Source organism: Zonotrichia leucophrys, chromosome 1, assembly GCF_028769735.1.
Source record: "Zonotrichia leucophrys gambelii isolate GWCS_2022_RI chromosome 1, RI_Zleu_2.0, whole genome shotgun sequence".
NCBI classification, from domain to species: domain Eukaryota; kingdom Metazoa; phylum Chordata; class Aves; order Passeriformes; family Passerellidae; genus Zonotrichia; species Zonotrichia leucophrys.
In genome coordinates, this window is record NC_088169.1 from 31573441 (window position 1) to 31586465 (window position 13025).

The following is a 13025-nucleotide window of genomic DNA, read 5'->3' on the forward strand; positions in this document are numbered from 1 at the left end:
GGGCTCAGACCCCTGAAAACCTAAGGCTGCATCACAAGCAAATACTCAACAGCTAAAAGTTCATTTTAAACAGTCTTTATTTCCAGCTAACATGTCAATAATAGGTAAACAGCATATCCTGGGCAACTCTTTCTAAAAACATATCAAAGCATTTTTGGATGACGACAGAAAACAGGCTGTGCCTACAACAGAAAGGAGAACAGAAGAACCTTTTACAAGTCTCCAAATAATCTCAAACTAATTAGCTTTTAACATCCTCTCTGCTACAATTCTGGGCTTTATTAGCTGTTCTGCTTGCCATTCCTGAGCCTGCCTAATGTCTTATGTAGAACAACTATGCATTTTTTTCAGGCATTTGTCATGTCTTGAAACATATAAAAGAGAGCACTTGGATTCAAATAACGGACTATCTAAATGCTGTTCTGCATAGGGAGTGATATATGCTGACAAGGACTAGAAGTCAAATGTTCTTTTTATGTTTTTTTATGGTGAGCAAACCTACTTAAAACAAGGTTCTTCTCAAGGCAGCATATTGATTAGAGCTGACGGGCCAAAAAGACCTTTGGGAGACAACAGAATATGGCTTGAGTCAAAGAGTAACACTAAAGCTGGCAGCAGCAACATTAAGAGTCAGTGAAACCTGAGAGAGTTTGTCTCATGCTGAAATTTATTGCACCCATTTGGACAGCCATTATGGTAGTTAGTAATTTTATCTGCACAAGTTCATCTGTATTTGGACTCTCAGAGCTCAGTGAGAGGTCCTGCAAGGCAGAACCATACCCAGGGCTCTGCTGACTGAGGCAAATGATTTCTGTGCTGAGGCAAGGTGTGACTATGCCTAAAGACTACAAAAGGCTGTTTGTATTGATGGCCAGCCACAGCATTAACAGTAATTCTGAAATAAGGTGATGGCAGGCTAGTGCAGATGAGGATTTTCTAGTCTGCACTACTGGAGTTTTCTTCTGAGGCTTGATGAAGCTGTCACTCACAAGCAAAAATGGCTGTTCTCTTGGATAGAAGTACATTTACACTTCACATTTTAGGAAATAAATGGGAAAAAAGAGCAACACCCAGTCTAATATCCAGTGAAACTGTATCAAAATCTCCTGGTGAGACATATTGAAAATGGTAGGTTAAAGCCACTCTACAGAATATATTCCACTGCTCCTTTGCCTAGTTTCTGCAATTACCATTACAGTGAAATTGCCATTACCATTACCAGTGGAGATGTTCCTTATCTTCATTGATGACTGGTTCCAGTGCTTAATTACCTTTATTTTTCTAACCTGTCTCTTGGTGGGTTGAAGCCAACCAGACTGCTGGAATCACCTTCAAAATGTTAGTGGATCTGTTCCTGAGATAGATATAATTGTTCCTGATACTGATATAATTGAATCTGACAGGGCTTTTGATAGTGGTCTGATGAAATAGTGGAGTGCTGAGTTGGGAGTGAACATAGGTCTTCATACTGGATACCAAGCCCACCTTAGGAAAAGTGGAGAGAGGTGACTGAACCCTGAAAAGAAGATTATGAAGAGGAATCTAAATCAAACCTCCCTGGCTTCCCATACAGATTACAATGCACAAGGTGCTGGGCATTGTAAAGCACAAAGTTTAAGAAATCCTTAGGATCTTAGATTCTTTCTAAGTCCATCAAGAGAGGTAGGAATCTCCAGAGAGCACAAACTGACCTTGACCAGACAATAGAGTGTCGGGTTTTTCTCGGCTGTTTGAGGGGCCTAGAAAGGCCCGGGGTGGCCTTGGGGCAGCCCGCGTATCGAAGGACGAGAAGAGGCTTCAGTTCTTCTTTCGGTTTTTATGTTTATTAATTGTTTATCTAAAAGATGTCCTTTCAGCCCGACAGAGATCTGCTCAGCAGTCAGCCATGAGCACACTGTGCCGTCCTCCGGACAGCCACGTATCTTTATACCCATTGTTACGTGTACAATATTTATCATTTTTCCCCAATACCATTTATTCTTATTGCTGGGTGCACTTTCAGTAATAACCAATCCAAAAGTGCCACCATGGCCAAAGAAGATGGAAGAGAAGAAGAAGAAGAAGAAGAAGGACAGGACACACCCCAATTCCTCCATCTTACTCCTCTAAACCCCCCTGTACATAAATCCTAAACCCTGTGTCTCACCCTCTAATTAACTAATCCCTTCACCATTCACCCCGGTGAAGCCCTCATCCTTGTCATCTCCTGTGTAGGGTTAAAGTCCAGCCACCAGACACTTCTGGCAACACTCCAGGACTCCCGAGCCCCCCAAGGTGGTCTCGGTGGCTCAGCACCTCAGGACTGAGATCCTGAGATCCGACAATAGAGGGATTTCAAATAGAAAGTTCCTAACATGGCCAAAATAGTGAAAAAAAAAAAAAAAAGTTAGAAGTTCTGGGGTGCTTATGAAGGAAAACACACAAAAGTCATTGCCCTTGGTCTCAGGGGGAGATCAGAAGCAGTGTTCTATGACTGAATCTTCTCAACAGCTTTATCCAGTTCCAATTTATTTCTGGCCCACCCTCCTTCCCCTCAAAAAATGTCTCTATAGAGATTGCTTCCTGATTTGAAAGGGGATGCAGAAGGGTGCTGTTCATGGACTATTCTCAAAGCTGTTCATCATTCTCCAGGCCATTGGTCCAAGGCCATGTTCCAAGGACAACATAGGACATACAGACTATGCCAGTCGTTTCTTCAAGTCCCGGTACTTGAGGAGGCTAATTAATCTACCAAGGTAAAAGGCCTTATCAGTCCTCTTCTACTAAAGAGTTAACTTGCCTGGACCAGGGATTCTCTCCACTCCTATTCAGCTGATGCAAGGTCAATGACAAACACACCAAGGAAGTCAGAGTTGCTTTATTTTTCTTGTGAGCAGGTCAAATAAAACACTGCTGATGCTCCATTTATCTGGAGCGACACGCATACACTTGGCAGACGCTGGATTCTGGCACCAGGCTCCCAGCACAGCTGTCAGCCTGCTGACTAATCACTTCACCCCCACGTTAATGCTGCTCCAGGTCTGCTGGACCCTTTCATCTCAGATTCCCCAGCACACGCTCCTCTTGATAGACCAATTGATACAGAGGTGTCACCATTAATTGTTACATAACATTTTATTTTAGGAGATTTTTTTCACTCAAGGTGGGCTTTTTCTAGAGGCTTTCTCAATTCTACCATATTCCTTCACAATGAGAGCTGTGATTTGACTGCCTCCAGTATCAACTAGACCTTAATTAGATGCCCCCTGCCATAATGGATTTTTTTCAGGGTTTTTGTATATTTATGTGCCTGAGCTTCATAGCTTGTTTTTTCAAACAGCCTTTCCTATAAATTTTTCTTTGGTGACTATTCTGACAAGCTGCAATTGCACAGTGCACACCTGACTCTTCTTTAGAGAGATCTGGTTTGCCTTCAGTTTGTGTTATCAGATGATACTTGTGGTCTTGTCAGCACAAACTATTTAAGAAGCTCCCAGGGAAAGTGCTAAAATATAGGGGGGGCCTATGAACTCTCTTCTTGGCAGCTGTGCTTTATTAGCTGAGCTGTGCAAAGGTGGTGCAGCTAAGGTAATGCAGTGCTTTCACAGAGGCATTATATATTGTGACAAGCCGAACAACCTCCAGGACTTTCACTCATCATGACTCCAATTTCATACCTCATCCATTACAGGAATGAGGTATGAAAACATTTCTCTGTTTCCTAAAGATATTAACAGACTCCTGGGAAATCGTTTACCTGGAGAAAGGGAGAAAGGAAAGTGTTGAGCCTCATTTTTTTGAGTTCAGGCTGAAACAGCAAGCTGCAGCAGGGCTCACTGTCTTCTCCTATTAGTGAACGATAGGTTTTTGTAATTGGTAACTGGAAAGAATTCAGACATTAGATTGGTTTAATGCTTCTAGTTAGCAAAGGCACAAAACCATAAATTTGTGTCACTTCTATACTGACTTCAGAAAAAGGATATCCAAGGGCTTTTTAAATAATGAAAGACATCTCCTAACACACTCACAGTGGGCAATTCAGTCACACCCGTGTATGGGATGGTGGCTGGAGCCTTGGAAGGGTCATTTGATTTGGGCATTCAGACACAATGGAACAGACCTAAAACTAGAGCAGAGCCTTTCTGTCACAGAAGCATACAGGCATGGAGAGGCTTGGGTTAGAACAGACCCTAAATATCAGGGGAGTTGGAACTGGATGATCTTTAAGGTGCCTTCCAACCCAAGCTTTTCTATGACTTTGTGATTGTACTCATCTTTGAATGTTAAGTGCACAGAGACTTTTGTACTGGTATTTGAAGCCATGGTGGTATCTGGCTGTTGTCTGTGCAGGTTCTAGAGTTTATGGTATCATTTCCCTTTTCTCAGCATGATTTTGTCCTGAAACAAATGGATGAGGTCCACCTCCATTCTGTGGGCTGTCCTTATGGTGCTATTTCTTGGCATTCTACATTTGCCTCAGAAGATACCCCCATATGTTCTGTCACAATATTGGGATGGCCTGATCTTCAAGTCCTTATAATTCCCATGCTTCAGAGGTCTTTGCTGGAAGAGAATTTGAAAAATACCCAGGGGCAACAGCAAGAAGTGGGCATTTTCATGGCTTCTGTGATCCATTCACAATTACTGAGACAGGAATTCCCTACTGTGTGCATGAGAGACATGCAGTATCTTCAGTGCCAGGCAGCAGAGATATTTATACAGATCTTGGCACAATGTTCTCCGTCTGTGCTTTGAGGAAGCACCATGTGGAATTTGCTTATTGCAGTAAAGGGATAAAGAGTTTTCCATAAAAGACCTTCGATGGGTAGTAGGTTGGCTCTGAGGGAAGAAGGAAGTGGTGTTTCAGATACTTTAATCTGAAATCAAAATAGAAACTCTGCCAACAGAGCTCCTTTAAACCATGGAATATGTTTTCATCACTAAATTTGAAATACTGTTTCAGAGTCTTGGTCAGATTTACTGTTGGATTTAAATCACTGTAGCCTAATTGAAGTCAATGGAGCTATGACAGTTTATACCAGCTAGGGGGCTGGTGTCTGTTTCAAAGTATTGTTTTCCCACAACAGGCCTTGATTTCTAGACAGGGATAGACTTTTTGCTGAACATCCAAAATACTCTAAGTATTCATACAGCCTTTCTTAGGATTTCTCAAATGTTTGTGATATATAAATTTGGATCAGCTTTTCCACACTTACCTCTCAATGCTGACAATGTGATCCCTAACAATGCCTCTTGTTTATTCAAATAAGCTCTTCTCACTAGTTATTGCATCTCTCTCTCCTCTGGGAAGTCACAGCCATTTAGCAGTTGCACACCAGAATGAAATTTAGAAGAAAAATGGTTTAGATGATCACAGCTGTGCAGATGACACTGAATAAATAGTGTCCTATCTCCAGACAAAAAAAAAAAATACAGCAGACAATGTCTGATAGTGTTAGTGACCTTTTTGGTAAGAAAGCTTTGGATACAATTCTACTAAAGTGAAATTACACAGACCAACTGTACTCTAAAATATGATGCATTTTCCCCCTGCTCAGCACTACTGAGGCCACACCTCAAGTACTGTATTCAGTTTTGGGCATCTCACTACAAGAAGGACATTGAGGTGCAGGAGAGTATCCAGTAAAGGGCAACAATGCTTGTGAAAGTTCGGGGACATGAGTCCCACGAGGAGCAGCGGAGGAAACTGGGCTTGTTTACACTGAAGAAAAGAAGGTTCAGGGTAGACCTTATTGCTCTCTACAACTACCTTAAAGGAGGTTGTGGTGAGGTGGGTGTCAGTCTTGTCTTCCATGCAGCCAAGGAAGGACAAGAGGAAATGGCCTCAAGCTGGGCCAAGAGATGTTCAGGTTGGATATTAGGAAAAAATTCTTCACTGAAAGAGTGGTAAAGGGAAATAGTAGAGTCACCATATCTAAAGTGTTCAAAAAATGAATAGACATGGCACTTTGTAAAATGGTTTAGTGGGCCTGGTGGTATTTGGTCAAGGGTTGGACGTGATGATCTTGGAGGTCTTTTCCAACCTTAATGATTCTATGAGCATTTGCATAGCCTTTGTTGTGGCTGGAAAAGTATTTGAGAGGCTCACTGATATGTTCCTTTGGCTAAGTCATTTCTCCAAGGCCTGATTCTCCCTTGCATTGCATTCTTGATAATCATTCATGCCTGTGTAAAGTAGGTATAAAGTGCCTTCATATTGTAATGCAGTGAAGAGCTGGGATGACAAATTCTTCAGCATCAGAGGGATTTTTTTCTATATATTGTCACTGAATACTTGCAGTTTGGTAAAGAACTGCATCAGTTTTACTTGTATCTTTATCCATGCTGCATGTGCAGCATATGCCTAGCCTGGGAAACTCTTGTGGCCGGTGCTGAATGCCATGATTTATTATCATGGAAGCAGTGCAGCTGTAAGCAGCAGCTTAATATGAAGCATAGAGTGGGACTCAGATCCAGCATGATTAACCTAAAGAGGTCTCCTGAGGGCCACCAAAGCAATTTCATTTGGGAATCTGTCTCCACTGACTGAATAGCCAGGTCTAGCACCTTGCTGCATAACTGTTCAAACCACCTTGGTGCCATTCAAAGGCTGGCCATGGCCATGCAGCCTGATGGGGCTAACAACTGGTGCCACACAAATATCCTCTAGGCCTTGTCCAGGGATTGAGATGGCTCCACCTCTCAACTTGGATCACAAATCAGTTTGAGTGGGGAAGAAGTATTAATTTCCCCAAATCACTGGATTTCTGAACCGGCACATAAGAGAAAAATTGGGGCTACAAGGAGTCTAGCAGTTCTTTTAAGAAGAAAGACAGTGCAGGAAAACAGGTTGTTGGAGACTTGCATGGAAATTAGGTGCCCCTGTAGCCAGGGTAATGGGAGATATCTGATCAGAAACTTCAAATGGTCTGTTGGTTTTTAAATGGTCTTATTGCTGAACTTCTGGCAAATTTACAAGGTATTTACTCTCTCTCTTAAGTCAGAGAGTGCAAGTTATGATTAAGAGCTCTAAAGAAAAGTGGGTCTCACTTAATTGTCATTTAATTCCTTAAAATAAAAATAGAAATTCTATGATGTGGTAATTGATTCTGGGGCATAAACCAGTAGCAAAATATGCTCAAATGTTATATGCCACAGTCATTAAAATGTAGATCAGTCTAACTGTGTGATCTTGCTTACATCCTTCAGAAAAAGCAGTCCAAATAACAGTTACCAATTTTAAAAAAAAGTTGATTTTTAATAAGAATGCATGAAGACAGATGTAACTGTTATTACCCTGGTCACTATAACATAATGAGGAACCTTATAAGAATATGCTATATTTCAAAATTGAAAAAGTAAAAGGGGGACAGGAGACTTCAGCAATGTTAGCATAAATGGGAAAATATTGTAATGTTTAATTTTGTAGCATATTGGCTACCATTAGAACAGCAAACATAGATTTCCAGATGTTTGTGAAGAATCCAACAGTTATATTTTATATCTAGGGCTGTAGTAACAATTTCTATTCAGCAGCCTAGAAAAACGTTTCATGTCGCAACTGGAAAGAAATATTACCATGGATTTTTTCCCCCTCATCCCCTATATAGCAATTTCTGAATATTTCAGTCAATGACAAATAAAAATGATGGTTTAAAAATTAAAACCACAGTCACTAAGGGCAGGACATAAATGTGCAGATGTTTTGTGATGCTCCAGAACTTTTCAGTCACAATGCTGTTGTGGAGAGGACTGGAAATCCATCAGTCAGACACTGTCAAAGGCATTCCCTAAGCTACGCTGTCTGAAAAGGCAGTTAACTTTTCATGGTTTTTCCACATTTTCTTAAGGAAAAAAATCAAAACCACAAAACCTATTCATAATGGCTTGTATATAGCTCTCACTATTTTATTAGCAAGGGATTAACTGCAATCTGTTAATATAAGTGAGGAGTCTAAATCTGGAGTTCACTGGGCAACCTGTACAAGTCAGGAAAGTATTGTCCTGAAACTGTTTGCAAAATATCCATTTTCCTTCTCCAAGAAGGAAAATTTTTTACAAGCTTCCCAGCTGTTTCTGTCACTTCTGTGCCTTAATGAAGTTATACAAATGGCTGCCTGAAAATCTTGTCTTTACTGCACCTACATGGCTGGACAAAAAACCAAGTTTTTAAAGGCACTCCTTGTAACTGGTACATTTAATGCCTGTGCATGAAGACAGACCTCCTGCCACCCAGGAGTTGGCAGACTGTGACCATGCATGTAGCACCAAGCCATCCTGACAGTGCACGAGCTTTTACTGCCACCTCTCTCTCTACTGCCCAGTAGTAGTTACAGGGATGGGAATAAAGATAAAAAATATAAATGGATGTCAGCTCCCCTCTCCTGTTTATTTTACTTGCTTTTAATTAGTAAGGTGAGATCACAGCTGAGATTTTTTCCACTGCCTGGCCCCTCTGTGCTTTGAAGGGTGCAGAAAGCTCTCCAACAGTGTCAGGATTCCCCAAGCAAACAAAAACTAAGAAAGCCATGCACAGCTGTACCACCTCCTAGCAAAAGGCAGCGGGGATGCTGCAAGTAAAGGCGATGTGGTGGGAGTACTGGCTTGTGCAAGACAGCTAGTCCAGATGGAAAAGGCTGGCATATGTTAGGGGACGCAGGTAGAGGGCCAGAAATTGTGCAGCCATGGGGAATTGTGAAGTTGAAACCACCTCTCTGATGGGCTGGCCCCTTGTCAAAGCCTCAGGAATTGCCTGTTGTATGTGGCTTGTGCAAGGTGTCAGGTATCAGTTTTCCATAATGAAAAACACCATTACCATGTAAAGACAATTCATTAGGTGCAACATAGCAGAACTGTAATTAATTATTAGATATTATTTCTCACAAAATGCTTCTCCAAGATCACATTGCATTAGCCACAATATTGGACTGATGGAGCATAAACAAGGGTGATGATAAACACCAGTGAATGGAATTGGGAAGAGATGGTTATCAGGGTACCAGTGTGTTTCATGTGGGGTTTATTTAACAGTCTCATTAATGATCTGGAAAAGGAAGTGAATAACCATTTAATTAAGTTTGCATTTGATACAAAATTAGAAGTTGCTGCAGACACCTCTGAGGGCAGCGAAATAAATCAAAAGGAGCTAGAAGCTTGCAAGGTAAAAGAGGAAAATGAGATCTGGTATGAAGGAAAAAAGCAAGCTAATCTCTCTGTAGCAAATAATCATGTAGCTATCAGTAGAGGAATTCTGAAGAAAGCAGTGTTGAAAGAGAGGTAGGGATGTTAATGGACAATACATTCCCTCACAGCTCGGATATATGTTTACAGAAGCAGCGCATCAAGGAGCAGGAAGGTAATAGCCCTTCACTGCAGGGCTGTAGTGAGAAGCCATCTATAATGCTGCACTCTGTTTTGGGCACCCTGTTATCAGAGAGATATAGACAAATTGGAATGAGTTCAGAAAAGAGCCATAAAAATGATCCCATATCCCTGGAGATAATGACTTATGAAGAAAGATCAGAAGAAGTAAATGTGTAAGGCCTTGTCTGAAAGATGACTGAAGAAGGACAGGAAAACAATCTGCAAAAATGTGAGAGCAAAAAGGGAGGAGGATAATTTATCATAGTAACTATTAGTAATACGATGAAATAATAAGTAACAACTATAAATTCTAAAAGGGCAACTTCTGGTTGAATGTAGGAAGAAATTTCTGACAGTGGAATTTGGGTTAGTTTGCAGAGAAGTTTCCCAGGGGTAAAAGTAAAAGCTGCATTCAAGTCATTTAAAATCAAATTGGACAACTCACTAGAAAATGCACCCTGCTATAGGGAGCAATATTGCATTGCCTAGGGAATAAGCTGAATGACTTAATATGATATTTCACACTCAAGCCTTTATGACTGTGATATTTTTAATATGCATGGTCAACTATTTCAGGAAAATACACATTTCTTCTGCTGTCAGGCCTGATAATACAAACACTTGCATGCAAACATAACTTTAAAGAAGGCAAGTAGCTCTGCTGACAGCACTGCATTGCTGACATGCCAAAACACAAGCCAGAGCTCCTCAAGTTTTTGCAGGCTGAGTCTTAGATCTTGAATTGCCAGTAATCAAGATAGTATATACAGGTAACCACATCATTTATGGGCAGGTAAGGAAGTGTGCAAAATGGAAGATGGGGGTTGGAAGCTCCAGTGAAGATGTATCATTATTGTTATTTTTATGGTTATTGCTATTACTGCTTATGACTGGTAGTGTGGGGTTCAACTCTGTTTCTTAATTGTTCACCTTTTTGGTCTCCTGCTTTCACCTCTGGGCTGAGTGTTCATTAGACAGCATAAAACTGCTTTCTATACTGCTTTTTTAACACTTAGTATTTTTAATATATCCTAAAATAGCTGTGGAATGGGAAAAGAGACAAGGTGAAGGGAAAACTTGACTCTCCCCCAGATGAAAAAGATGGCAAAGGCTATGGATTTAAATGGATATGAGAGTAACCCCATCTTTTCCCCCCAGTTATAGCAATGTAATGTTGAAGTCACTTCACTATTTATTAGCAGCAGAGAAAAGCTCACAGGCATTCGCCGAGTATGCTCCTAAAACAGCACGGTTCTTATATGTGGGTGTTTCATGTTTATATTCGTGTTTTCTTCTCTTCCCTCCCTGTCGCACACCCCATGGGCTGTGTGTTGGGCTGGCAGCCTGGTGGTGCCGCAGGCCAGTGCCCGAGCCTCGGGACTCTCCAGCAAGGGCTCGAGCAGCAGCAGCTCCAGTGAATCCGAGAGCAGCTCAGAGTCTGACTCCGAGAGCGAAAGCAGCTCCAGCGAGAGTGACGGCAGCAAGGCCTCGCACTACTCCAGCCCAGAGGTAAGGGCTTTGCTGTCATTTGGGGTGGCACTCCATTGCTACACACACTCACACCTTCTCCCAGCCAGACCCACACAAGGAGGCTGTGAGGAGATGCATGGAAAAACAATGGGAGAGAAAGGCCCAAGGATCTTCCCCCTGATCTTTTCCTGGCACGCTGTGAAATGTAAGTGGCAATGGATGTTGGGGCAGATTAAAGCATTTGAAACAAAAATGAAGAAAGAAATATCCCTGTTACATTTTGCTCAAATTGGAGGTGAATGGAGCACCTTGCAAGGCTCACAGCTTGCCTGAAGTTTTATGCAACTTTGCCTCCATAGCAATGGCTTGCTTAGAGTGTAAGTCTTCATGTGGGCTCCCAGCACTGCAAGGGAACTAACGGCTTCTCCACACAGGGAAGCTATTATAAAATCAGTTTGAGGTTAAATTTTTAAAAGAAACCAGTTGTTCACTCATGCACTTCCCTTGCCTCACTCTCTAAGTGAATTATTTTCTGCTACTGCTGCCTTTATGTGATTTCTTTCAATTCACCTCCAAAATGGACTAAACTGAATTACTCATGGTGCAAAACACTGAGCCCAAACTAGTCATCTGGAAAGCCAGCACTGAAAATTTCCACATGTAGACAAGCCCTAGCCAAACTACAATTAAGCTGCCAGTGCTGTGACACCTTCTGCTTCCACCTCTGCAGAAAGCTCAACAGACACAACAAAGCTGCTTTCTCTGCTCTGCTTTTCTACCAGGATTGACATTTTTACATGTTTTGGTCAATACACACGTTTAGAATTAAACTATGAACTCCACAGCCACATCACACACATTAATGTATGTAAAAATATTCCAAAATCTAGCATCAAGATTGTAAATACACATGAAATACAGTCTGTATATTTTCCTACTCCGCATAAACCATCCAATCACAAGAATCCTCCCCCCAAAACTATGTCTCACCTATTCTCTCATTCTGAAAAAAAAACTGTGCTGCAAAAACAGCAAACCTTTCCTCATATTTTCCTTGGTTATTTGGAGACATATTTCCAATTGAGCAAAATGCAGTACTCACAGAAACATCCTTAATATATTTTTCTCAGGTTCTGTCACTTTTGTTCCTTGTTTAACACTTATCTTCTGTCTTTCCTTCACAGCACTTTCAGACCCATTTCCAGCTAATTCTCCTCTTACTTTGTCCACTCTCTCCATCTCTCTCTTCTTTCCAGTCTCTCTTGCTCTCCCTGACGTACCCCATGTCTTATTTCCCATTCTGAGCTTTCTTATCTGACCTGTTAAGACCTTGTTCTCTGTCTACTTAATTCCCTGCTGGAATTAGTGCAAAGATCTCATTCTTGGTCTCTCCTCTCCCTGTGGGATCTCAAAAGGCGGAAGAAAATGGGCAAAGAGAAGAAAGAAAGGGGAAGGAAATATGAGATGAAAGGAGAAGCACAGGAAGGGAGGAGTGGTTACCATCTAGGCAGATACCCATGCTGCTAGAGCCCATGAGCAGAAATTCCTCAGAGAATGCACAAAGCTAATTAACCGAGGCAGGTCTTGGATTTCATAAAGTCCAGCAGAGAACTAAGTCATGGAAACATGGAGGAAGTGCCTCCTCTTAAGCATTTTATGCATATCCTCTCGAGATCTGTGGAACTATTTTGTACAGAGCCTGAGCTGTCAGTGATCATTGTCACAAAACAGCTGCCCCACTCCAACAGATTGCTTGTCTCTTTGCATTATATTTGTGTGGTTTGCCTTCTAGGACATGCTGTATGACACATGCCTACACAAAAATGTAAATGACTCACAAATGTGATGGCTGCAGTGATTTTCATAGGTAATTTTCATCCCTTGATGGGATCTAGGAGACAGCACACGCAGATATGGGTGTCCCAGGGAAGTAGAATACCTATGTTTTCCCCAAGGGTAAATGCTTTCCCAGGGCTATCATATGACTGATGGAACCAGTTCAAACATGCTCAAGTGATGTCTCTGACTGGAAGTCCTTTTAGCTTTGCATAAATGCTTTAACATACATTTATGCACCCAGTGAAGCCATCTTTCTAAAGTATATGCCAGTTTCTTACCCAGTAAATGGGAAGAGACAGGTCTTTGGAAGCTCCCTAAAGGGAGGCCATGTCCACCTACTTTTAAGTAGTGGACTCTATTCTAGATTTAGTCTT

The 13025-nt window shown here is 41.5% G+C and overlaps 1 protein-coding gene across 1 annotated transcript in view; it reads left to right on the forward strand.

Annotated features, from left to right (window-relative positions):
- Positions 1–13025, forward strand: part of AFF3 (ALF transcription elongation factor 3) — a 327563-nt gene that overhangs the window by 264016 nt on the left and 50522 nt on the right. The window contains exon 10 of the mRNA XM_064710766.1: positions 10686–10851. Coding sequence (XP_064566836.1) covers positions 10686–10851 — 166 coding nt within the window. The remainder of the gene's footprint in view (positions 1–10685; positions 10852–13025) is intronic.